General features: G+C 39.6%; 2 protein-coding genes across 2 annotated transcripts; one reads left to right on the top strand and one right to left on the bottom strand.

Moving 5' to 3' along the window:
• Positions 1 to 3683: 3683 nt before the first annotated feature.
• arrdc3a (arrestin domain containing 3a) lies at positions 3684 to 12374 on the bottom strand. The gene is made up of 8 exons (XM_088336416.1): positions 11832 to 12374; positions 9015 to 9096; positions 8790 to 8937; positions 7156 to 7258; positions 6825 to 7081; positions 5252 to 5408; positions 5041 to 5183; positions 3684 to 4452 (listed from the first exon to the last, which is right to left on the bottom strand). The coding sequence occupies exons 1-8, from the start codon at positions 12109 to 12111 to the stop codon at positions 4384 to 4386; spliced, it is 1239 nt and encodes a 412-aa protein (XP_088192542.1). The 5' UTR covers positions 12112 to 12374; the 3' UTR covers positions 3684 to 4383.
• A 3626-nt stretch (positions 12375 to 16000) lies between these two features.
• On the top strand, positions 16001 to 25482 carry arsk (arylsulfatase family, member K). The gene is made up of 8 exons (XM_088336415.1): positions 16001 to 16236; positions 17752 to 17881; positions 19311 to 19470; positions 21722 to 22004; positions 23402 to 23573; positions 23640 to 23864; positions 23928 to 24143; positions 24854 to 25482. The coding sequence occupies exons 1-8, from the start codon at positions 16132 to 16134 to the stop codon at positions 25126 to 25128; spliced, it is 1566 nt and encodes a 521-aa protein (XP_088192541.1). The 5' UTR covers positions 16001 to 16131; the 3' UTR covers positions 25129 to 25482.

Raw genomic sequence — 25482 nt, 5'->3', positions numbered from 1 at the left:
CTTTTTTGTATTTCCTGATAATCACAAGCTTCGTTTCCAAGGCTATCATGTTTTTGCTTCTCCCTTTAGGACTCACGGCAGATAACTCAGGCATAAAATACAGTATTGTATTACAAGCTCCAAAAACAAGATATTCTGAACTAAATGAAGACAAAGACATTGTGGGAGGTAGTTCAGACAATAGCATATCAGCATTTCCATGATACCAGACCAATTGCAGACCAGTATTTTATATGATGTCAACCAATAGCAGAGAGGCTCCTTAGAGACGTAACAACATATGCACGGACACCACACAGGTTTAATTTAATAAGTTCTTGGGTATGCTTGTTTCTGATGTTGTATAGTGGGGAAAATACCGTAAATAGGGGCCAAAAAACGCATCTTATTCCACACCAATAAGTGAATATAACATAAGGCGGGTTCGCTATATCCTGGAAGTCCCTTAACCAGTAGGATTTTAGGGGCACCATTTCCTGTGGTGTGTCTACTGTACATAAAATAAGCTAAATTAAGATCACAAAAAAATGATTTATTACCATGAGTGCCTTGAGCTAACATTTAGACTCATGCAAAAACAATGATAAGCAAATTGGAATTTTACAGATATCTAATTTGACGGCTTAAACAAACTCTAAAAGATAAAAGTGAATCTTTGAAATATCCCAATGTAAGATATCTACAGTACTGTATATCCATGCAGCCTCTAGAGGCACTGTCACATTTACAGTATAATAAAATGTCCACCAACATCATGAGTATTTAAACACGGATAGAATTAACTCATTTTTGCTCAATTTCTCACTTGTTTTCCAATCTTTTAGTGTAGAAATCCTATTCCAAGAAAGCTTTCAATTAATAGTGTGCCCCAAGGGCATAACCTGCCCTTTTTGGCACCGCCAAAGATTATTCAAAATGTATCATTTTTATCATTACTTTAAAACTCTCTTCCTTATTGAAGGATAAGATAGGCTAAAGGATGATGAAAATGTTTTTTAAAAGTAAAACAAAAATTAAAATGTGAACAACACAGCCTTGTTGTCTACTGCCTTGAAATTGTTGATGACATTGCATTCCTAGCACTGCATTGTAGTATTTCTGCATGATTATTTGTGTAGTATCTTGTATGGTAAAACTTTTGTAGTATATCGTTCGTATTTTTTGCAGTAAATTTAAAGTATTACTGTACTTTTATTTTGTAGTCATTCTACAGTATTATTTTCAAAGTATTGTACTTTTATTTTGTAGTATTTCTACTGAGATTTTTTTAGTACTATACTTCCGTAGTATTTTTACAGTGGTATTGTAACAGTAATACTGTACTTTTATTTTGTAGTATTTCTACAACGGTGTTGTATAGTATTATTGTTCTTTTATTTTGTAGTATTTCTACAGAAGTAGTATTTCTTGGTATGTTTTGGTAGTATGTCTGCAGTATTTGTATTATTTCTCTCGTAATACTTTGGAAGAAGTATTTCTGTCGTAATATTTATATAGCGGTATTTTTGTATTACTGTATTGGTATCTTTTTAGTAATTTTGTAGACATATTTTAAAGTATTTCCATATTGGTATCCATGTAGTCATTGTTACGTATTTTTAATAATACTGTAGTTGTATTATATTAGTATTTCTAATTGTAATATTTCTTCATCATAGTATTACTGTAGTAGTATTCCTATAGTATTTTCTTCCCATCACAATGAAGACAAAATATATTAGATCTCATTTTTAAGCTCTAAACTTGCTATTTAGTTTTGTAGTGTTTTTGTTGCAGAAACACAAAAAGACAATGGGGACAGAGTTGGCACCAGAAAAAACAAGAATTATATATATATATATATATATATATATATATATATATATATATATATTTACACCTTTATTATATTTTCACTGTTTTTGTTTTGCGGGCTGTAGTTTGCCCAACCCTGATCTGGCTCTAAACCGTAAACCTAAAATCGCCCCTGGTCTGCCCCCCTAAAAAACAAAAACAGAAAAAACACACAGACACATTCCCAATTGTCATTTTGAACAAAATATTTATTCAAATCAAAAATAAGGAAGAACTAGACAAAAAGTAAGATCATTCATAACTGAGCATATTCATAGAATATCCATACATCATCACGATTAACACAAGGAAACGCAGAGAAACAGAATGAAAACAAATAACAACGAGTCATATTGCACTTAAGTTTCTAAAATGTTTCAGCCGTCGTCTCTGCGATCAGTTTGTCCACTGAACATTTCAGTTCCTGCCTTTTTCTTCTGAAACAGCTTAATCTTACTTTTGGACTCACTCACACCGGCGGACTCGACCGGTGCGGAGCAAATGTCAGCTTATTTGTCATGAAACAAAAGGGTAGAAACAATGACAGAAAAAGAAAATATAAAGAAGGCAGTTTATATCATCCTCAGAGGAGGTGGGGGGACTGATCAACAGCCCTAGGGAGCGCGAGAAAAAAAAAATTATTTTCTCGCTTGTAAAATGACTTTTCCCTTTTTTTTCTCTACTGGAATCGGAAACGGGCAAAAGAATAGGTGACGAAAATCAACAATGAGGCGAAAAAAAAAGGGGAAAAACATATATTTTCTGTCTCAAGGCCACAAAGATAAGATCACTTGAATGATCTGCAGTTTGTCACTCGTCAGAAGCGTTCTCGTCGTCGACACACAAAACAAAAGACACGCCACATTTTGTAAACCAATCTTTTTTCCAGATTAAATAACACGTCCACGCCCTACACAACACTGCTGAGGTCAAACATTAGTACCTTTTGTTAGCCAGACCTTCACCACAATGCTTTTTTTCCTCTCTTTTATTATAAAAAAAAAAGTGCTGCGCGTTCTCTTTCCTGCCAAACACGTTATTCCCGCAGCTGGCCTATTTTTGCGTTGAATGAGTGAGAAAACCAATGTAGTACTCAATTCAACCTACTAACTACTTGTTCTGGCCAGACTACGTAATAAAAAGTTTGCTTTTTTCTTTTTAGACGCGGCGTCAGTGCTAGTCTTTTTTCGATAAAGCATCGTGGCTTCACTGGTCTGTTGAAATTGAACAAGTGCAGCGGGACCCCAAAATTTTCTTTAAATAGGAATGTGTCTACAAAAGCTGCCGAGCTCATTTGCAAGATTCTCTAGATAGTTTTGGTGGTGTGACAAAAACAGGACTCGTAATCTTTAACAGTGCATTTTTTTCTGCTGTGTTTGCACTATGACACGTTTTTTGTGTTGTAAAACAAAAACAGGGCAGCAGTCATACGTTAATTTAGGGGTGTCAAACTCATTTGAGCTCAGGTGCCACATGGTAGGAAAACAACTCCAGGGGCCAGAGTTGTAGCTTACAAAGAATAGAGACAGAGTGGAAAAAGAGAGGAAGAGCAAAGGAGAGCAGCAGTACAAGAAAAAAAGAGCCAAAAAAGAGATGGGGAGAGAATAAGAAAAGCAGGGAAGAGTTGAAAAGGAAACGGGGAAAGAAAAGTAGAGACAGAAAGATGGAAAAGGAGAGGGGAGAAAGAGAAGAGAGAAAGAGCAAGAAAAGATTAGGGGAAGAGAAAACGAACGAGAGAAAGACATACAGTTGCAGTGTCTGTGGCGCCTGGCTTTGGCAAGATCAAGTGAACAAATTAAAAACTGCAGCTCATTTTTCTCTCGCACTTCTCAAAGCGTTGTCTCGCGGGCCGGATCTGGCCTGCATGCTTGACACCCCTGCGTTAACTCAATCACAGCCAGCCCCCGTTACAGTAAGGATCTTTGACGGGTTTATACGTCAATGGCAGTGTGTGAGTTAAAGGGGGGGAAAGGAAGCCAAAATGCACCCAACGTCTTTAAGAAGGTTCTGGACAGACAAATGAAAACAAAATTACAAGTCCAGTCCTAAGTCACTCAGGAAGTGTCCCAACCTAAACAGCTTCAGTGCATTGTTTTTGTCGATCTCAGCCAGTAAAAAAAGCGAGCGGCTAGAGACAAAACGCGGGATGTGCAAAAACAAAATCCCAAAAATGAGGCAGGAGGACTTTTGCTCTGTAGGTGGCGCTCTCATCTTTTATTCTTCTTCTACTGCAGTCTGGACATGACTGGTGTCCTTACGCGCAGCACCTTCAGTTTCTTTCTTGCTCCTGGTGAGCCTTACTGATAGAAAACGTGGCTCGATCCCAGCTAGCAAGCTAGCCGCCAAATCGCGACTTTTTTGTGTTTGTGTCTCATGAAGGAACACCAGTTTTTGTCCAAACCCGACTGTCTTTGTGGGTTGGTCGGATCCTTCGGTTTCTTCTCTGGTCGTCGAGGACGCCGTTATGGGAGAAAAAAGAAGGTAAAGCCTCCTAACGTGCCGTTTTTTCTTTGGGTTCCCGAGTCAGCCAAGGGAATTGTGGGAAGCGACTCAGCGCGACGGGCAGGCGTCGGGCCGGCTCACTTCTGGACGGTCGACATGGTCGGGATTGGGATCCACCTGAGGAGCAAGAAATATTTTTTTATTATTAGACACTTAATAACGTGGTTCCCTTTTCACGGTCTCGCTATTTCACTGGTTTGAGTGGTGTTCTCCCTTCTGATTGGCCAAACAGCCTTTTTGCTTTCAGTTCTCATTGATGTTTGAAATCAATATTTAAGAGTACAGTTGTTTGTGTAAATGTCAATGTGAAAGAAAAAAACATTTGTTTGCTAACTAAATGCGTTGTATGCCTGTAGAAAGCGTATATTATTTGGCTTCAGTGTAGAGGTTAGATCAGGCCTAAAGAATCCAACTTAACCCGCGGATATTGAAGCCCGAACTAGCCCGAGCCCAACCAATTAACCAAAGCAAACCCGAATTTTCCTATCATATTAGTGAGGACGCAGGAGGAAGGGGGATTTTGGATGACTCCGCCCGGTAATGGTCCCCGTTAACAGATTAATGATGGATTACAGTTTGAACTTAAAAATTCTGTTACATCTGTGAACTACCTTGAACACAGGTGCCTGATTTAAATTCCTTAAGAATTATATTTACTGTGGAAGAGGATGTTTGTTATGCAAGCGGTGATCAAGGAAAACTTACCTCTGAGTAGAGAGGCGGCGGCTGGAAGCGGAACTCGTGGATGTAAGCAAACAGCGGTCCATCTATATCTTCTCGAGCCGCCTGCGCATCAAGCCTGCCCTGCCGCTGCTCCTCTGTGGCAACTTCTGCATAGCTTGGAGGAGCTACAGGGAAAATTATGCGTTAGCATTCCACCAAAGCTGAGAAAAACCGAGTAAAAGATCTCGTCTACCTTCAGGTCTCTCGGGCAGCCCCATGCCCAGCCAGCTCATACTGCACTGGCTGCTCACGCTGGATGTGCGAGAACCGAAGGGATGCAGGGGGATGGTTCCAATAACAAGCGGTAGATTCAGGGAAAGGTTGATAGCTCCTGGTATGTCCACATACACCTAAAAAAAAGCCACAAGTTGTTCAAATGACCTGAAAGGATCGTGTGGAAGTGGGCCTTCCTAATGTGGGTCAATGTCTTTGGGTCACATGGTGGTAGTAGAACCGAGCGGCTGTTTACGGGGCGAGAGGTGATAAGTGCCCTTGAGGCAGGTGTTGCCGGAGATAGGTTGGGATTATGCTCTTAGCTGAATGTGCAACTAAAGCCTGATGCAGGTCAAAACTCTGATGCACAATTTAAGTCCCTAGCAGGAAATTTGAAGGCGTCAGGATTACATTTAGGGGTGTACACAATCCTCGAAAGTTTACATTTTTATAAAATTGTTTATAGGGGAACAAAATACAATTGTCTGTAATGCAATCTTAAAAACAAACAAACAAACAAAGCTCATTTTGTGGCCACAACTTAGGCATACTAAATATTTAATACATTAAAGATCATGTTTGAAATATCTCATACAAGCCACAGTGAAGTATGATTAAAAGGAATAAAACATAGAAAAGGTATGTTTTATTTTTTACTGCGTTTGCAGATTACTTACTTTTAACACCTTTTTTCCAGAACAAGTAGTCTGCTCTAATGGAATTTTGAATGTTCAACACTTGATACCTAGTACCGATACCATTATCAATTGTAATACATAAAACATCCTCCTAATAGGAGTATTATGAAACCAGGCGTATAAATCCACGTTTTGAGGCTCATTTAGAAAGGAAACAGTAAGTATGGTACCGTTATCATTGTTTGCATAATCTGGTCCAAATAACATTTAAAGGTAGTTGATAATCTTAGTCTTTTTTTCCCCATGAAACAATGGAAAACCATTTTAAAGCACTTTTAATACATACAATATCCTCTAAAGCTTAGCATCTGGAAAAACAGACGTAAAAATACTCATATTTGAGCTCATTTAAAAAGAAATTAGTCACAATCACGTCTATTGTTATTATTTTTATTATTTACATAATCCAATTTCAACTCATAAAACCATTAATCGATTATTTCATTAATTTTTCCCAAATAAACATTGGAAAATGTATTTTTATATTGTACTCACAGAATTATCAATCTATTGACTTTTGAAGAACTAGGGGTTATAGTTATTTAATTGTAGGATTGTAAAAGTATCTAACCCCAAAAATTCAAGTTACCAGATTTTTTTAGACTGTAAAGGTGTGACTAAAAACCCTAAATTTGCCAGAATTTCTAAACTGCACTTTATAAACCAGTCAGACTTCTAGTCCAAAAAATATGAAAATTGAATTTAGTTATCCACCAATCCATTTCATGTTTTTGATATTTAGGAAATGGTGTGATCAAAAGGATATTATCTACAAAGGCCTGTCCACTTTTCTCTTAAGATCGCATTAAAAATTAAAAGCAATTTCCTCCGTACCAGCGATATCCTAGCACTTACCATGAGAGAGTATTCCACCCTGATGATGCTGCAGTCCAGGATAGAAGGCGAGACGGGCGGGATCTTCAACATTTTGCCGCTCCACGTCTCAGTCTTCCCCGAGGAGAGGGACTCGCCCCGCAGGTTGGCCACCAGTTGCTTGACCTCCTTCATCTTCCCTTTGGCGTAAAAAGTTTGAGTCTGGTAGATGGCGGCCTTGGGCACCACCATGCGAGACGAGCAGTTCTCGATCTCGGCGAAGATCTGGATCGACTCTCCTGCAGAGACAGTAAAGTCGTGAAGCGACGGGATGGACTGAAAATTCTAGAAAAATTGCCGATTGTGTACTTACCGGGTGTGTACCCTTTGCGTTCGATTTTGGCACTTAGGGAAATTGGACCTGAGGTGCAGAACCAACAGCAAAGAGTCTTGTCCTTTGTGCCGGCCTGTGGTGACTGGAAAGAAGAAAAAAAAAAAAAACAAGGTCAGCTCTTGCTTTAAAGTGAAATCTGGTAAACTATTTGAGGAAAAAAGGTTTGGTGTAATAAATTACTTTGACCATTCTATGAAATTTGATTTAAAATTGTCAACAATGTTGTGAAGAAAACATATGGGTCGGTGTTAGACACCACTCATTTTAGGTAATCACTGAAACTTTTTATACGCTATACATGGGTGAGTGGGTGGGGCAAGTACGTCCTTGGTGGAGCCCATCCCTCTCCAGGCCAACTCATGTGTCTCAAAATGGGGACCTTTCTCGTTTTAGGCAAATATATAAATAAACTTATTTGATCAATAGGTACAAAAATACCCTTTTTTTTAAATATAAAAAAAAACATTTTTAAGTCGTTTTGTGAAATGCAACCCAACAATGGGGGTCTTTTTGCCCCCCAAAACAACAAAAAACAGTTTGTGTATTTTTAACGTATAATATAACTTTTTAGCTTTTTTTAAACAAATGCCATGAATTTTTGGAACGTATTTCTTGGGTGGTTTTGAAAAAAATAATCATAAAATTTTAGTCACTTTGGAAACAAAAAGCACTATTTTCTTGATATTAAAATAAACTATTTTGGGACCAATGTATTGGTTTTTTTAATGATACAACTCAGGTTTTTGTTTGTTTTTTATTTTTAATCGTCTACACCAGGAATGGTGTCAAACTAAACTAAGCAGTGGATCAGACCACTTTTGACCTAGATTGGGTTATTTTTCTCCCAACAGTTGGGTGTACAAAAGACATTAAAGAGACCTAGAAATTAAAATACAGTCATTTTGAGGAAAAATGCTGTAATAGAAGTTGGCCACTCTTCTAATTCATCAAATTCCTTATTATAAAATGGAAGAAGGCATTATACACCAGTATCAGACCACTTTTCACCAACATTTAGAGTGTACAAAAAATACATTAAAGAAAGACTAACATAAAAAAACAACATTGCTTTGAAATTACTGCAATTGTAATTAGCAATTTTTGTAATTTGTCAAATTCCCGACAAACCCCCGGAGGGTATTAGATACTATAGTATAAGACCACTTTTGACGCAAATTGGGTCATTTTTCACCTAAGATTTACAGCGTATATAATTTACAAAAAAGACACACTGATAGGGATCTAGGGATTAAATATAACATTTGGTAATTTCTGAATATTTTATTGTGAAAAGTGTTATGACTGTCGAGGGCATCGGACCAAGCCCACCTTATTTTCTGTGCAGATGAACACAGGTGGGGGAGACAGTCAATTAATTGTTTTACCGAGAATGTAAAAATATTAACAAAATAACATTAAAAAGTGATCAATTTTCCTGTCTGAGGTACATGAAAAAAAAAAAGGATTATATAACAGCACTTGGGCGGTAACCGTAAATTATAGTCATCGGATTGCAAAAGAACAGCAGCTATAAGTTTCCACAGTTATGACATTCCGAAGCAAAAATTGGGCCTAGGATGAGTCACTGTGCTTGCGTCACGTTTCCTCCTTACCAGCAGTAACGGAGTGTTGATGTCAATGTGCTCGAAGACTGTAAATTCCTTCTTGGTCTTGATGGGCAGCAGCCACGGCCGGTGGAGCTCCGCCTTCACCCAGTAGCGCACGCTGCCGTGCTTCCCTTCGAAAGAGGTAGCCAGAGGTCTGTGGAAAACGCGTCGAAAAAAATCAGATCAGATCCAAATTCAACAAGGTTCAGTTCCTCGTTCGAGGACACTCACGTCTGTGGAAGCTCCAGGCTGAATGCATACTCGTGTCTTCCTGAATGGATAGTGGTGAGTCCTTCCTCTGAGTTGTCGTCGTCTGAAAAACAAGGCGGACGCTATTCCAAACACATGTATACCATACCTGGTTTACATTGCTCTATCAGGGCATCTGAAAGTCGTACCACAGAAAAGTCAAAAAAGAAAAAAACAGAAGGGTGGGGAGGGACAGAAGAGAATAAAATGGATTTTACTAGGATGACCGTCTTTTAGAGAAGCAAAGCCTGCCATGCAAATTGCATTAGACCCCCAATAGTAGACAAAAGCCTTACAAAAAAGAAATGTTTTAAATTAAAGAGAAGGATTCATACAGTAAAAAAAAAGTCAAAAGGTTTAATACGTATTATAAAGAAATCCATCATTCAAAAAGAATACTGTGTCAAGTGGGGCTTGTTTGACCTCGGGGAGTTTTTTTTAAATGTCCTAAAATAAAGTGCAGTTGCACCTACACTACACTACCAATCTCACTTGGGTGCGCGACAGGTTACTGGGTTAATGCCATATCCTAGGAGTCTACTGTATAAAAACTTTGAGAGAACTTTTATTTACACTTACAGCGGTTAATGGCAGCAAATGAGTGATAGAATGTTGATAACGTCTATATCAGTGAAGCACTCAGAAAATTTAACTCATTATGCAAAACAAGTCGACAACTCCCGTGCCCATAGTAATGAGAAATCTCGAGATTTCTTAGGCAAATTTAACAGCAAAAAAGACGAGAGTCTGCTTAGCGACAACCAAACCATAAAGTGTATTTTTTGAAACAATATACATTTGCCATTGACGCAAAAAGGTGAAATCTGCTTCTGCCAGCTCAGCACAGGCCAACCCCGCCCCCCCTCCTGCAACCAGCAGTCGTGTGGTAAACAAGTGCAGAGCTGTCAGTCAAAGGCAGCAGCAAGAGGAGACCGGTCTAAACCGGTGAGAGCAGCTCACACACTCTCCGGCCCCCCACCCCCTTCACCCACATCGCTCTGCACAAACTGCACATGTATTCAGTGTGCAACACTGCAACCTGCACAGATCAAACACGACGGCGGTTTTATGAATCTTCACATTTATAGTAGCGTTCTTTACAAGGAGCGTTTGTTTCTGCATCTAATTTAGCAATTCATGAGCATGAAACTATAGTACTCCCATGATTAAAATACATTTTTTTCCTGGTGTTACAATGACACCATTGCTTTTCTTTCCATGGTGTTTTTCCCGATTGATTGCATCGGATAATACACATAAATTTCAGTGCATTCCATTTTTATAGTAACTGTCACAGTTCCCCCACATAAAAACACCCTACTTAATTTATTTGAAAAATGTATTACAGTACATGTTCTCGTAAAATAAACTGTTTAGGTTTACTTTACATTTATAGGTGTTCCTATTATTCTCATTTAGTATATAAAGCTTTTTCATAAATGTATACCTCAGGTTTTGTGGGCTGTACTTGTGCAAAAGCGTAAGAAGGTGAAGGATGGGTAAATAATCCCACAAACTGTAAAGTGTATATCATGATTTAAACTATATGATCATTTCAGATTTTTTTCCAGTTTGTATGTACAAAAAGCTCTAAAAAGGAATGAGCTACATTTATATAAAATAATAAGGTCTTTATTATGTGCTTACTCTGGGGTACCATGTCTAATTTTGTTGCATACAATGTTTCACTATGTTATTTTTAATACGATACATTCAAACCACTTAAGGACATAAATTTGTACAATATGACCCCAAAGTATTTTTTGTTTCCTTGTTGGATTTTATGAACAACAACCTAAATTAGGGGTAGAGTGGATTGAGTATCAAATAACTTATGATGCAAAACATGATTATAATTTGAAATTGAGAGAAGAAGCGTGCAAAGTTATTTAGGTGATGGCCTTTGGATTCACCCCATCATCCCTTGTTTTCCGGTTAATTTGTATTTCATTTTATCATTTTCCATTATTAGAATTGCTTTTATCATCATCAATAATAACATAGTTCACATTTTGTACTACAAAATTTGACGTGGAACACCAGGATAAAACAAGAAGACTTAAAGAACAAAAATTTTAAAAATAAAAAGAGAATATTCTGTTAATCTTTGCAAGGTACTGTAGTGCTTGTCGACTGGCCTAAATTGTAAATGCAATGACATTAGCGGCAATATATTTCCTAAATTAGAGTAGATGAATACAAATTTTAATAAAATGTTCTCTCTTTGCAGGCAAACTATGTGAGATGCTTGAAAAGAAAATGTGAAAAACAAGAACAAAAAAAACATAATTCGATAATTGCACACCAGCTTTCAAACTTGTTTTTCAGTCACCATCCGCAAAATGTGACGTCACCGAGCCACACATGAGCACCTCAACCAATCAACAACACCCACAGGCGGAGTTAGGATTTCATCTCCGCCCACTCCCAATCCAGTTTTCTGAACAGGATTGAACCGCTTTGAACAATGGGTGGAAACTTGAGAAAAGCCACAAAGAAACGCATTTTACCTCATTAAAATGAGCAGAAATTCACTAACTAAACCCCAGAGACACACATAAAGGTCTTAATCCCTTTGTCCCGCTTCGAAAACTCCTAATATTGTTGTTTTTTTCCTTAAACGGAGGGGAGAAAACAGCTGTCATTCATTCTGTCAGATGGACTCCATCTTTTCAAAATGTCATTCAAACTCAAAAATACAATTGCTGTACATTAGAAAATCACTGAAAACTTGATGATGGCGTAGTAGGAATGTTTGTATATTAAAAAAAACTGAAAAAAAGTAGAGGATAATCTCACCTCTCTCGTGCCCGATGAGAAGATCTTTATGGTTGAGATATTCCACTTCCTCCGTATAATTCTGCGTGTAGGCTGTGTTGGATCCAGCGTTCCTCGACTCGGTCCAACGAACTTTGGCAAAACCTTTTGCGTGGATCTTGAGGGACTTTACACGAATCTCCCCCGTCACTTCCACGATAACTCTCCCTGAGACGCAATCCCCGCTGGAGAACACAGCCACGTTGCTGTCATTCAGACAGTCGTAGCTCACCGTCAAACTCTTCACCTTTCCCAGCACCATGTTTGTAGTTTTTTAGGAAAATGTCTAGGCTGCAGATAATGTTTAAGAAAAATGGATCTAGAGGAGGGGGGATAAGTACAAAAAGATGGGGATGCCTCCCTGCAAGAGGCAGTTAGGCACGATCAGTGGCGTCGACGGCTCATTTGAGATGCGCCAAAGGCTGAATAACAGCAACGGGTGTGCTGTTATCGTCCGCCTCTCGGCCGGTCTCCGGTTAAAAAGACGAGGCAAGCCTGGCAGCTCGCCTCGCTTTAAGCGACGGGAGATGTGAAAAACAAGCTCGGGCGCATGCGCAGACGAGGCAACCTCTTCAGTTTTGCAAGGAAGAGTAGTGATGAGAATTCAGTCTCATTTCTAGAGGTCTGGCATTTTTAGCTGGGCTCACTAAGAGGAGCCGGCTCTTTCCGCTCCCAAACGGCTCTTCAGATTTGTTTTTTTAATTATGTATTACCGATGAACAAAGTTAGGTCAATTATAAGCTAAAGAATAGAATTGGGTCTTAAGTCTAGATTTGCAAACTTCCACTTAGGTTGCAGGTCTTATCTCCGGAGGCAGAGCATTCATTCCATTCAATATACAAACAGGGGTTTCCCTGTTACTTTAACTTGATTACTTTTGGATTACTCCAATACCAAATATGCTAATAAAAGACAAAAGAAACTAAATATGAATAAAATTATGACTCACAACACGTGGTAAGCTTTCTCTCCTGGCTTCGATCTCTTTGATCTCCGGCAAAACTAAAATCAAATGCGATAGAAACAAAATTAAAATAAATCCAAACAGCTTGCCAACATCATTTTTGCCGTTCCATGTATTCCGTTACTCCCCAAGCCTGCACAAAATTTAGTAATTTTATTCATATTTAGTTTATTTTGTCTTTTATTAGCATATTTTGTATTGGAGTAATCCAAAAGTAATTGAAAGTAATCAAGTTAAAGTAACCCTACCCAACCCTGTACACAAATATACTTTCAAATTGTTTGTATGAAGCAAAAAGCAGAGATGATGCCACTAATATTGACCAGTCACGAGCACTTTCAAGAGACGCCCGGGGAGAAAAGAGAGAGAGGGAGAGAGAGCTGGAGTGAGTGAGTCAGGAAAAAAGAGAGTGAGAGAGAAAGAGAGACACGAAAAAAGAGAAGGCCGGAGAAAGAGCACACAGTAAAGAGAGGGACAGAAAGAGAAAAAGAGAGAGGCGGAAAGATAAAAAGAAAGTGACACACTGAGAGGAAAAGAAAGAGAGCGTGCCAACAAGAGCGAGGAGAGGGTGAGAAAGAGGTAGAGACAGTGAAAGAAAGAGAGAGCGAAAGAGTGAGTAAGTTAGTGAGAGGCTAAGAAACTTAGGGAGAGCAAGACAGAGAGAAAGAATGCGAGAGGGAGAGAGAATGACAGAAAGAGAGTGTGAGAACAATAGAGGGAGAGCAAAAGAGACACATGGAGAAAAAAGAGAGAGGGAGCAATAAAGATTGATAGAAAGAGAAAAAGAGTACTTTCAAAGGGAGACAGATCCTTTTTGATGGGGAGCCGTCTAATAAAGCCATTTCGTTCGCGAACGACCCATCACTAAGGAGAAGATGAGGGACGGATGACAAGTCTGCAACAACAGCTGAAACCCAACATCGCTTTTTAAGTTAGATATCTCAATTAAGTTATTACATACCGTTGTATATGTTTCTATATAATATATGATTGTTCAATACTTTGTTTTTTATGCACGTCCATCATCTCGTACACAGCACCCCACAGCAAGAAATCGACAAAGGAAACAACATGAACATCTTCAAATTATTCACACAGTCTTGTTTGTGCACATACATGTTAAAAGGATCCATTCACAAGTGATGGGGCAGGAAGTGGAACCCATTGTTTGAAAGAGAAAAACAACTCTGACGAGCTCAACACGCCACCCGCAGGTCATTCAAGATACTGCATGTTGCGACGCCACCTGTTGAACAGCACTGCAGCTCTTTGTTTTTACATTCACATAACTCTCAGACAATCTATTGTGATAAAGTTATGTACTTTCTGTAATGGACCTCAAAACAAAGAAGGTCATACATTCTCCAATCATTATTAATACACTGAAATATCACAAGTCTTGTATTATTTTAATATGATAAGTACTCTAATGTCCCATATCAATACATTTGAATATCACGAAAAAGAATACCAGTATTTATATAATAAATGACGTGCACTATTGTTGAGTATTAGTAATAAATTCATAATGTATGACGTTTTTTCTATTGCATTACATTTATAATTGTCTATGTTGGCATTGATACTAATGTAGTGAACATTGTTTACAACAAAACTGGACCTGACACTCCAGACTAACATGAAAAAAAGACTTAAAAGATAAGAATAGGATAAAAATAATAACGTTAGGATAAATAAGCAATAGTATTTACAGGTTGGTGCCTGGAGACTGGAATTAAATATTTGTTTTAACCATTTTTACTTGAATGATTTCCATTGTTTATTGCGATCTGCATTCTGATTGGCTAACCAGTCTCTCCACTTAATAATGCCTATGCAGCCCCTTAATACTCTTTGTGATTAAGGGCGATGCAAATTAATATGACTTGACTTGAACCTCTACTCTTTTAAAACTGTACAGAAAATACAGGACTTTATCACAATATTTAAATTTTCGGAGACATTCCTGTACTTTATATTTTTTGTCAGGCAAGCTATTTGTTACTTGTCGTATTTATGACACGTTTCTACGCAGGGAAGAGAAGAGGAAGTACTTTCATTTGTGCTGTATGTTGTGCATATAAATAAGTATATTTATAGCGTATTTGAAATTGAAGTTGAAATTTAGAAAGAAAAAAAGGTTGACGGGTTGAAGGCTCATCTCATTAGCCGTACCGCTTATCCTCATTAGGGTCGCGGGGGGGGGGGGCTGGAGCCCATCCCAGCCATCTCCAGGCAGTGGGCAGGGAACACCCTGAACTGGTTGCCAGCCAATCGCAGGGCACACAGGGACAGACAACTTATTTTCTAATTCACACCTAGGGACAATTTGGACCGGCCAATTCACCTGATATGCATGTTTTTGGAACTTGGGAGGAAACCGGAGTGCCCGGAGGAAACCCACGCAAGCACGGGGAGAACATACAAACTCTGCACAGGAGCTGGATTTGAACCCACGACAGGTTCCCATGACATGAACTGTGCCGCACAAGCGCTAACCACTGCGCCCCAGTTAGTCATTTGTTAGTTGATTCGGTTTTCCTTCAGATTTTTTTTTTCAACTGACACTAAATCCCTTTGTAATTGTTCTAAGTATTTTCTTCTATTCAGTGCCAAATTCACTCTTGTGAATGTTTTACACGCATGTAACACAATCGATTAAAGCATTTCAATCTTATTTTCTTATCCTTGGGCCACAGTTCTGCGGTAATTCACACAGATTAAAGACATATTACTCATCTTTAAACCAAACTCCCAATAAATCCCAGGATTGTAGTACAGTTTTGCTGTGTTCCAATAATTAATATTAAGAAAACGATCGATGCTACCATCTAGCGTTTTAATTGCGTCATTACATAAACCTAGACGTAAAGGGGTTTCCTTTTAGACAGTTCCGTTCCCATAGATTCTGATCAAAAATGAAGATACGCTAAAGTAGCAAATTAGATATTTCTACGGCAAAAATATACAATATAAATGTAAATTAGTGATAAAAAAAATCAACTAATACGGCGATAAACAAAACGTATGCAATACAAACGGAGTCATTCGTGTAATTATGCCATCTATTTATTTTCTTCTTGGTTTTTACTGCAGTGATCGTTCCATTTTAGTTTAATTTCCATTTTGTTTTCAACCTTCCCTAAAAAAATAAGTAAAATAATACTTTTGTTTTGTTAACTCAACCCGGATGTTGTTTCTACCTTTATATTAAACTTGTCAGTTTAAGACTTTATGAAAGGACATTACTTTATTGTACTTTTTTGATGCACATTTAAACTACCTACTTCAAATTAGCAACATCCTTATAATACCATAATGAGTTTTATCATATTTTTAGTGTGCTTATTTCATTTATTTACGGGAAGTTTTTGCTACAGCGGGAAAAGAGCAAACATCGTGATGGTGATGACTGATGCGTTTGTGAGTGATGTATACAGTTTTTATAACGTGCACGATTTTTGCTTGGTTGCAATGTATTCATGCTTGTTTTTTTTTGTTTTGGTTTGTTATATCGCTTTTAATTGTGAGGTCTTTAAACATATCTTAGCAATTCAGCTAAGGGTTTGACTGTACAGTACAGTGAACCCTCGTTTATCGTGGGCGTTACGCTTAAAAATAACCATAAATCCGTGAAGTAGATGCTTTTATCGATTTGTTACAGTAATGAGTTATTCTATTACATACTTTCATCAGAAAACACATCTTTTTGACAGGCCCAAGGATTTGATTAACAAGTAAATGTCAGGACCAGAACGGAGACAGGACCCACTTGTGTTGCGTTTCTCAAGTTTTATTGGAAGAAAGAGAAAGCGTTACGCCCACGATCCGGTGATTGCTGGACGCGGGAAGCAGGTCGCTCTGAACGCGGAAGCTGATCTTCTGTGGCGAGCAATGGCCGTGTCGGGAACGGTAAAACGGGTCAGTAGTCAGGATAGGAGAGTAAAAATGTGGTCGGGGTCGTAAGCGAGTCGTAAGCCAGGAAAGGAGAGTAAACGTGGTCGGGGTTAAAAAGAGGTCGAAAGCCGGGACGGCAGAGTAGACGTGGTCAGGATCAAAAACGGGTCAAAGCCGGTAGACAGACCGGAGCAAAAACAGGTGGGAGTCAGGGCCGAAAAAGGCTTGCCTAGAGTAAACTGAGATTCAGATTCAGATTCAGATTCAGATTCAGATCTACTTTATTGTCATTCTAGTACACGTGTATACAGAACGAAATGTCGATGCATCTGACCCCCACAGTTTCCTTGAATGTACAGATATAAATAATGTTGTATTGTATTTTGGCTACTTATAGTATTTTACCATAGTGCCGATAGTGCAAGAAGAGTAGCTAACCAGATGTGCAAAATGGGCAGTCAGGTTAACAAGTCAGGTACACAGTAACATTAACACTGTAACAATAACGCTGTAATTACAATAGTGCAGAGAGCAATGTGCAAGGAGTGGCAAGCTATAAAAAAAAATCTGCCAGTAGTGCAAAAAGTCAGATTAGCAGCCGTTTAGATTTAAGTTAAGTTAACTATATGTTAGATTCGCAGCCGGACTGACAAAAGGGGACAGATAGGAGTGGGTATAAATAGGGACAGGGAGCCAATCAGAGTCCGAGGCAGTTGGCGCCAAAGGAGCGGGCATAGTTGATTCCCATCGGTAATCAGTAAAAGTAAAGTTTTGTATGCTGTACCTGTAAACATGTATTATTATCTACCAATACCTACTTTCTAAGGGACTGGTTATCCAAACAGAATGCAGAAAACAAAGCATAATGAAAATCCGTGAAGCAGCAAGCTGTGACAGTGAAGCGAGGGATTACTGTACTGCAAACTATAAAAATAAACATCTCAAACAAAATCTCTCGTAAAGAGTTAAAACGCACAAATTTAGATTGTTTTAATAGTTCTTGCGTTGTATCTGATGTCCTGCTTTGTCTTGCTTGTTCAGGATGGACGCTTGACATTTGATCCTGGCAGCAAAGTTGTGCATCTTCCGTTTATAAGATACCTCAGCCAACTGGGAAGCACATTCTTGAACGCCTACACCAACTCCCCAATATGTTGCCCTTCCCGTGCAGGCAAGTCACAGATCAATATCCCAATTGATCAGCAGTGGGCAAACTGGGTTGAGTTAAAAAAAAAATCGTCCAGGAAGGAAAAAAAAAGATTATTTAATCAGATTTTTTTGTATCGGCTGATATAGAGTCTCAATCCGATACCTTGTGGCAATACCTTTTTGGAATGTTTTTAAGAAAAAATATGCATGTAGACATTTCTATGTACACGTTTTAGTTCATTTTGTATTTGTTTATTTATAGACCATTTGATCAAACTGGTTTTAAGAACACTCTGAATAAAAAACAGAACAAAAAAAATATTATGCCCTTTTTAGGCACTAAATATCCATCCATCCATTGGGGTTGCAGGGGTTCTTGAGCCCGTACCATCTACTGGCAGTGGGCAGGGGACACCCTGAACTTGTTGCCTGCCAGTCTCAGGGCTCACAGAGACAGACAACTCACTTGCTTATTCACACCTAGGGACAATTTGGACAGGCCAATTAACCTGACATGTATGTTTTTGGATTGAACCCAGAGTCCCCGGAGGAAACCCACACAGGCACAGGGTGAGCATGCAAACTCCGCACGGAGAGGCTGTGGTAGCTGGAATTGAACCCTGGACTTTTGCACCGGGGGGATGAGCGTTATCCACCCAGGCGGCGTGCCGCCCCACTAAAAATAATAATTATGATAAAAAAAATAAGCAAAGTGTTTTGTTTTGCATGATATTTGGTTCATGATGGGAACCGTCAGGCTGTACTTGCCCAAGAAACTCCATTGGAAGTGGTGCCCCAACAATCTACGTGGTTGAGGAATCTGTGAACCATGGTTGAGAGAAGAATTCAATTCATAATAAAATAATTGCAAATACAGGCCAATGCGCAATTTGCAAAATATATAATAAAAATGACATTTACATTATTTGAATGTACACAATGCTGTACGTAATGTTTTTGAAAAAATATATTTTTTATGGAGGAGGGAGCCACATGAGGACACCCAAGGACGGGAGTGGCATTAAAACAACATGTTTTTATTTGTATTTTTTTTCTCTTTTTTTCAGTGAGCTGGAAATGAAATGAAATGAAAATGAAAATGAAATGATCTGCATTTATATAGCGCTTTTCAAGTCAATGACTTCCCAAAACGCTTTACATTGTGCTTCACATTTCCCAATAGCGGCCGTGATCTGTGCAGCCATGTAAGGCGCTAACCTGCTTATTGGGGGTAGTGGGGTTTCAGTGTCTTACCCAAGGACACTTCGGCATGTAACACAGACAAGCCGGGATTCGAACTGGGATCCCTTAATCCTAAAACGATCGCTCTACCTCCTGGATTAAAATATAAAGCCTGATGCGGGCCAACTGGGCCCATAGCTGAAAGTTTGCCCACTCCTATTTTAAAAAAAATACAGTTCCATCTATTTAACAGTATGTTGCTTTTGTAGCCATGTGGAGTGGCCAATTTGTTCACCTCACACAGGCTTGGAACAATTACAAGTGCCTTGACGCCAATGCCACCACATGGATGGATCTCCTGGAGAAAAATGGCTACATTACAAAGAAGCTTGGCAAACTGGACTATACTTCAGGGGGACATTCTCTCAGGTACTTGTCATCAATGGGTTAGGGGCAACACATTTGAGAGGAGACAATTGTACTTTAGTAGACTTTCGAGATACGACCTTATTCTGTCCTTAAGCAGGAATCATAAGGTGAAATTGACGTATTGTCATGAACCGGAACTGGATCAGTACCCAAATGCGTGATGTTTCTCACACAAGACTTTTATTTCATGGGAAATCGGGAGTCATGCACGTTAGGCAGCAGTCTGGTGTGGAATGATAGGAAGCCAGAGGCTGACGAGATCGATACCAATTGCCCGAGCAGATATCGGACAGATGGGGGCGATACCAGACAGGACGGGACAGACAGGATTGATATCAAAACAGGAAATTGAAAATATACAGGACAAACTAGACAGGAACAAAACTGGAAACCGATATTAAACAACAGGACAGACAGGATTGATATCAAAACAGGATATCGAAATTAAACAGGACAAACTAGACGGGAACGAAACTGGAAACCGATATTAAACCGGACAAAATAAATAGGGAACAATACCGGACAGGAAATACCAACAGGAAACAGGACAGAGTCAAAATCACATCGTGCGGGGCAGAGGTTTGTTGACAGACTGACAAAGAAAGAGTGAGAGCACTGAGCTTAAACAGACGGAAAGCCAATATGTCAACGAGCCGCAGCTGCCGCCACACGGGCAGGGCCACTTCGGCACCATGGCAACCGTGACACGCATGGTAGGGCAGACCTGGGCACTCCGGTCCTGGAGGGCCATACGTCCTGCCAGATTTTGAAGTTTGCTCTTCTTTAACTCAGGTGATACAAATTATAACCTCGTTAGCAAGCTAGCAAGTGCTCGTTAACGATACTGGTGATTGGAATCACCTGTATTGGATCAGAGAAACCTCAAAAATCATGCAGAACATACGGCCCTCCAGGACCGGAGTGCCCAGGTCTGTGGTAGGGGATCTAAACCTATGGTGATTAGCTTGTGTGTTCAGATATGGGGAGCAAACTGTAGATAAGAACTGATTTTTAAACGTCCAATTGCAAAGATTGTCGTGCCCTTAGAAGATTGATTCATTTTAATTGCTGACTTAATTTTATTCTTCTATAAAAACAAATGGCCTCCTTAACAATGCTTGTGTCTTCGTTGTATTCTTCAGTATACAAGCTTTGTTTCCATGGTTATCATTTTTTTTTCTGCTTCTCCGTTTAGCATCACTGCAATTCTTTGGACCGATAGCTAAACAAATTTAAACAAGTTTGTTACATGATGAACTGAATGGAGAGAAAGAACGCAATGTGAGAGGGAGCCTCCTTTTCTTTAAATAATAGTCCTGATTGTTTATTGTAATTTAATCCATCGATCCATTAGCTGCACTGCTTATCCTCAGTAGGGTCGCGGGGGTGCTTGAGCCCATCCGAGCTATCTTCGGGCAGTGGGCAGGGGACACCCGGAACTGGTTGCCAGCCAATCGCAGGGCACACAGGGACAGACAACTCGCTCGCTCATTCACACCTAGGGACAATTTGGACCGGCCAATTCACCTGAAATGCATGTTTTTGGAATGTGGGAGGAAACCAGAGTGTTCGGAGGAAACCCACGCAAGCACGGGGAGAACATCCAAACTCCGCACAGTAAAGCCGGAAGCTGGATTTAAACCCACGCAGGAGGTTCCCACGACCTCAGAACTGTGCCGCACACACACTAACCACTGCCTCACCGTGTTGTAATTTAATGATGTCAGTAATTCGTGTGCCCTTATTGTATTTCTTCTAAGTCGCAGGCTTCGTTTCCATGGTTATCATGATTCTGCTTCTCCTGTTGGTATCACTGCAAACCTTAGGACACTTAGCAAATAAATACTGTACAAAAATAAAGTATTATATTGCCAATCTGCAAAGTCCTGACAAATCTAGATTCGGAACTAAATGTAGAGAAAGGCATTGTAGGAGGTAGTTCAGCCAATACCAGATCAGTATCTTCATCACGCCGTGACACAACCCAACAGCAGACCAGCATTTAACATGACGTCAACCAATAGCAGACAGGCACCTTAGAGACGTAATTTTCTACAGTCATATGCAAAGTCTAAACTTGTTATGGCTTTGGGCACCCAAAACAAGTTGTTTGATGGCTTTTGGTGTGGGAAATGCAAGGGGCCGAAAAAATAATGTATTCAACATCGTTGCGTGGAAACAACATGAGTCGGGGACACCGTAATCCAGGGGCCAACTGTACTTTGTATTTTATACGGTGTTCATTTTTCAGTAACCGTGTGGAGGCCTGGACACGGGACGTCCCCTTCCTGTTGCGTCAAGAAGGGCGACCTGTCACTCAGATGGTTGGAAATATGTCAACAGTGCGAGTCAACACTGAGGACTGGAAAAAAACGGATTTTGCCGCGGAATGGATCCGTCAGAAGGCCACGTCCTCCCCCCAACCTTTCGCCCTTTACCTCGGCCTTAATCTACCTCACACGTACAAGACGGACTCACTGGGACCCACTGCTGGAGGATCTACGTTTCGCTCTTCTCCTTACTGGCTGAAAAAGGTAGTACCATGTTGATTTTCACAGTTAATATCTTCCATTACCACCTGTATTATGGGAATTTCTTCAAAGTAGGAACCAAATACAAACCATATGGCGTAGACCCCCCAGAATACAACATTAGGTCCTTAATGTTCTTGTAAAATTCGCCCAAAACCCAATCCAAGACGTATCCAAAGTAAATTTAATGCTGTTTTTGAACATTTTGAAGAATATAGGCAGTTATGGTGCCATTTGAAAGGTAACACTCCCAAACTGAAATAATCACTGCAAGTGCTATTTACATTGAGTGGTCTAATTTCTAGAACATCGAAATAGAAGGTTTTTATCCTCGCCTGAATTTTTTTTACAATCACCTGCCTGCAAAAGAGTGTAGCATGGGCATATTACCTGGAAAACAGCTGGGACAATAGCATGAAGCCTTACCTGATCCCAGGTAAAATTTGATCACAATCTGAAAATTAAACATTGTATTTTACACAATTTTGTTTAGGTATGTCAAAGCGTTTCCTAAAGTGGCCGTTTGAAGATGACCAGTTCACACCCCTAAAACCTCTGCAACCGTGTATTTTATTTTGGCCAATTTACCATGGGGAAAAAAGTCAAACCATGTAGTAAAGCTTTTAGGCGGATTTGTTGGCATTTTTGTGTGTTTTGGAGTGTTTTCACAGTTGGATTCACTGGACTCTCTTAAATATAACCAGACCATTTTTGTGAATAATCGATTCATGAGTGGAATACTACAGAACTTACAGCACTACTGAGTTATATCGGCTTTATTGTATTGTTTCAGACTGCTTGTGATGTTTCATAAGCCAGAATGGGAGAGTAGACGTAGTCGGGAACAAAAAGGAGTCATAAGCCGGGACGGAAGAGCAGACGTGTTCAGGATCCAAACAGGTCGTAGCCGGAGACAAACAGAAGCAAGAACGGGACAGGCGAGAGTCAGGGTAAAAAAAAGGCTAGCCTAGTATACACGGAGATTCGCAGATGGACAGACAAAACAAGAGTGACAGGACTGGGTTTAAATAGCAGGGAAGCCAATCTGTCAACAAGCCGCAGCTCGCGCCACATGGGCGGGGCCAATTGGGCGCCATGGCAACCATGACAATGACGCTTACACCATAAAACAGATACTGCTACTGGTTACCATGGAAACTAATAGTATTTGGGCACTGCCAACCTGTACTTGCCCAAGACACACAACAGGAAGTGGTGTCCTGACAACCCTGGCAGTTAAGGGATAATAATAATAATAATTTCCTTTGTATTGTCATTCTTTGTAACAATGTACACAGAACGAAATGTCGATACACCTGACCCGTTGTAGCGAGCCGATGCAGCCGCAGCCAACATCCGTGGACTGTGATTACTCCATCACTAATCTTTTATCCACGCAGGTTAATTCCGAGATGGTCTCCGTTCCCACATGGCTCCCCTTGACTGCCATGCATCCAGTCGACTACTACTCCACCTTTACCAAAAACTGCAGTGGGAATTTCACGAAGGAGGAAGTCAAGCGAATACGAACCTTTTATTACGCCATGTGTGCGGAAGCAGACGCGATGTTGGGTGAGTTGAGGACAAAATCCTGACGGTGATGATCCTTTTAAAGATGTGTTCCATTTGTCCCGACAGGACAGGTCATTTCGGCTTTAAGAGACACAGGTTTGTTAAACAACACGGTTGTGATCTTCACGGCCGACCACGGCGAGCTAGCTATGGAGCATCGTCAGTTCTACAAGATGTCCATGTTCGAGGGGAGCTCGCACGTTCCCTTGCTCATTATGGGCCCTGGGATCATTTCAAGCCTGCGGGTTCAGCAGCTTGTTTCATTGGTTGATATCTACCCGACAGTGACGGGTAAAGGATGAAAACTTCATCGCCGTCTTTCCATAAAGACACATAGAGTTTGTTGTATTGCAGATATTGCTGGGATCTCAGGAATAGGGAACCTCAGTGGCCACTCGGTGCTTCCTCTTGTAGCCAAGGACAGCATGTTTTCCGAGAAGGAACGTCCGGATTGGGTTTTGAGCGAGTATCACGGCTGCAACGTGAATGCCTCAAGCTACATGCTGAGAAGCGGCAAGTGGAAATACATTGCCTACGCTGATGGACTCAGTGTGTCGTCTCAGCTTTTCGGTATGAAAAACATGCATCCATATATTTATTAACATTTGTTTTCCATATACATATTCACATATTAGTTCATATTTTTATTTCTGTAAATGTATTCTTTCATATATTTGTATGTGCAAAAAATGTCAGTAAAATGTTTATGGCCTGGAGAGGAATGGGCGCCACTAGGATGTACTTGCCCAAGACACACCACAGGAAATGGTGCTCTTACGATTCAGTGCTTAAGGGGTCCCACAACCAAAAACACAGTAACAACATAGATATTTTTAGAAATGAATATCAAACTGGTAGCCCTTCACCAGATCAGTCGCTTCACGGTCTTTTTGCCAAGATCAAGTGTACTAGTAATAGAAAAAGTAGCTCTCCGATTCAAAGAGGTTGGTGACCCCTGACATGGTTATATGGTTGATTTGATCCTTTAACCACTAGGGTCGTAGGGGCACCAATTTTTGCGGTGTGTCTTGGGCAAGTACAGCCTGGTTGCACCCATCCCGCTCCAGGCCAACATATGTTCTCATATATACATTTTTTTTTAAATTCATTTATTATTTATTTTATTTTGCCTTAAAAAAAAAATTATATATATATATATATATATATATATATATATATATATATATATATATATATATATATATATATATATTTTTTTTTTTTTTTTTTTTTTTTACACAAATGTTTTTACACAAATGTTTTTGCTTCCTTTACTCCAGATCTAACACGGGACAAGGAAGAACTTAACAACTTGGCCCTGAAATTCCCAGAGGTGCGGGCGGCTCTAGACAAGCACTTACGCTCCATCGTAGATTACCCCAAAGTTTCTGCCAGCGTTCACGTCTACAACAAAAATGAATTTCACGCCTGGCGCCAAACCGTCCTCGCTAACTACAGTCAGGTCATCGCTAATCTTAGGTGGCATCTTGATTGGCAAAAAAATGCTGTGACCAATGAAAGACTTATTGATAAGTGGCTGGGAAATTATTTATGAGGCTCCCTGACGTTTTGTATGAGTTTTGTTAAAAACAATTTTTTGATTCTTTGTTCAGTTTGAATTCTGCTCTGAATTAAATGTATTATTTTGGAGGTATGACAACACTAAAGAAACTGTATATTTCTGTATTTATTGTAATGTATCTATTCACATGTTAATAGAACATTTTTTACAATGTGTCATAATTTTGGAGCATGAAGAAATCCATAGGCAAGTGTCAAGTTTAAGCTTGAGTAATTAGAAGAAAAGGCATTGATGCATTTTTACTTGCAAGGAGGACAGGGATTGCAGCCCTCAGATGAGGGATTCAAACCAATAAAGAACCAATAAATGACTGACTTAACAGCAGTA

This window comes from Urocampus carinirostris, chromosome 5 (genome assembly GCF_059441175.1).
Source record: "Urocampus carinirostris isolate Australia breed hairy pipefish chromosome 5, RoL_Ucar_1.0, whole genome shotgun sequence".
Lineage (NCBI taxonomy): Eukaryota > Metazoa > Chordata > Actinopteri > Syngnathiformes > Syngnathidae > Urocampus > Urocampus carinirostris.
This window is presented reverse-complemented; position numbering and strand designations above follow the sequence as displayed.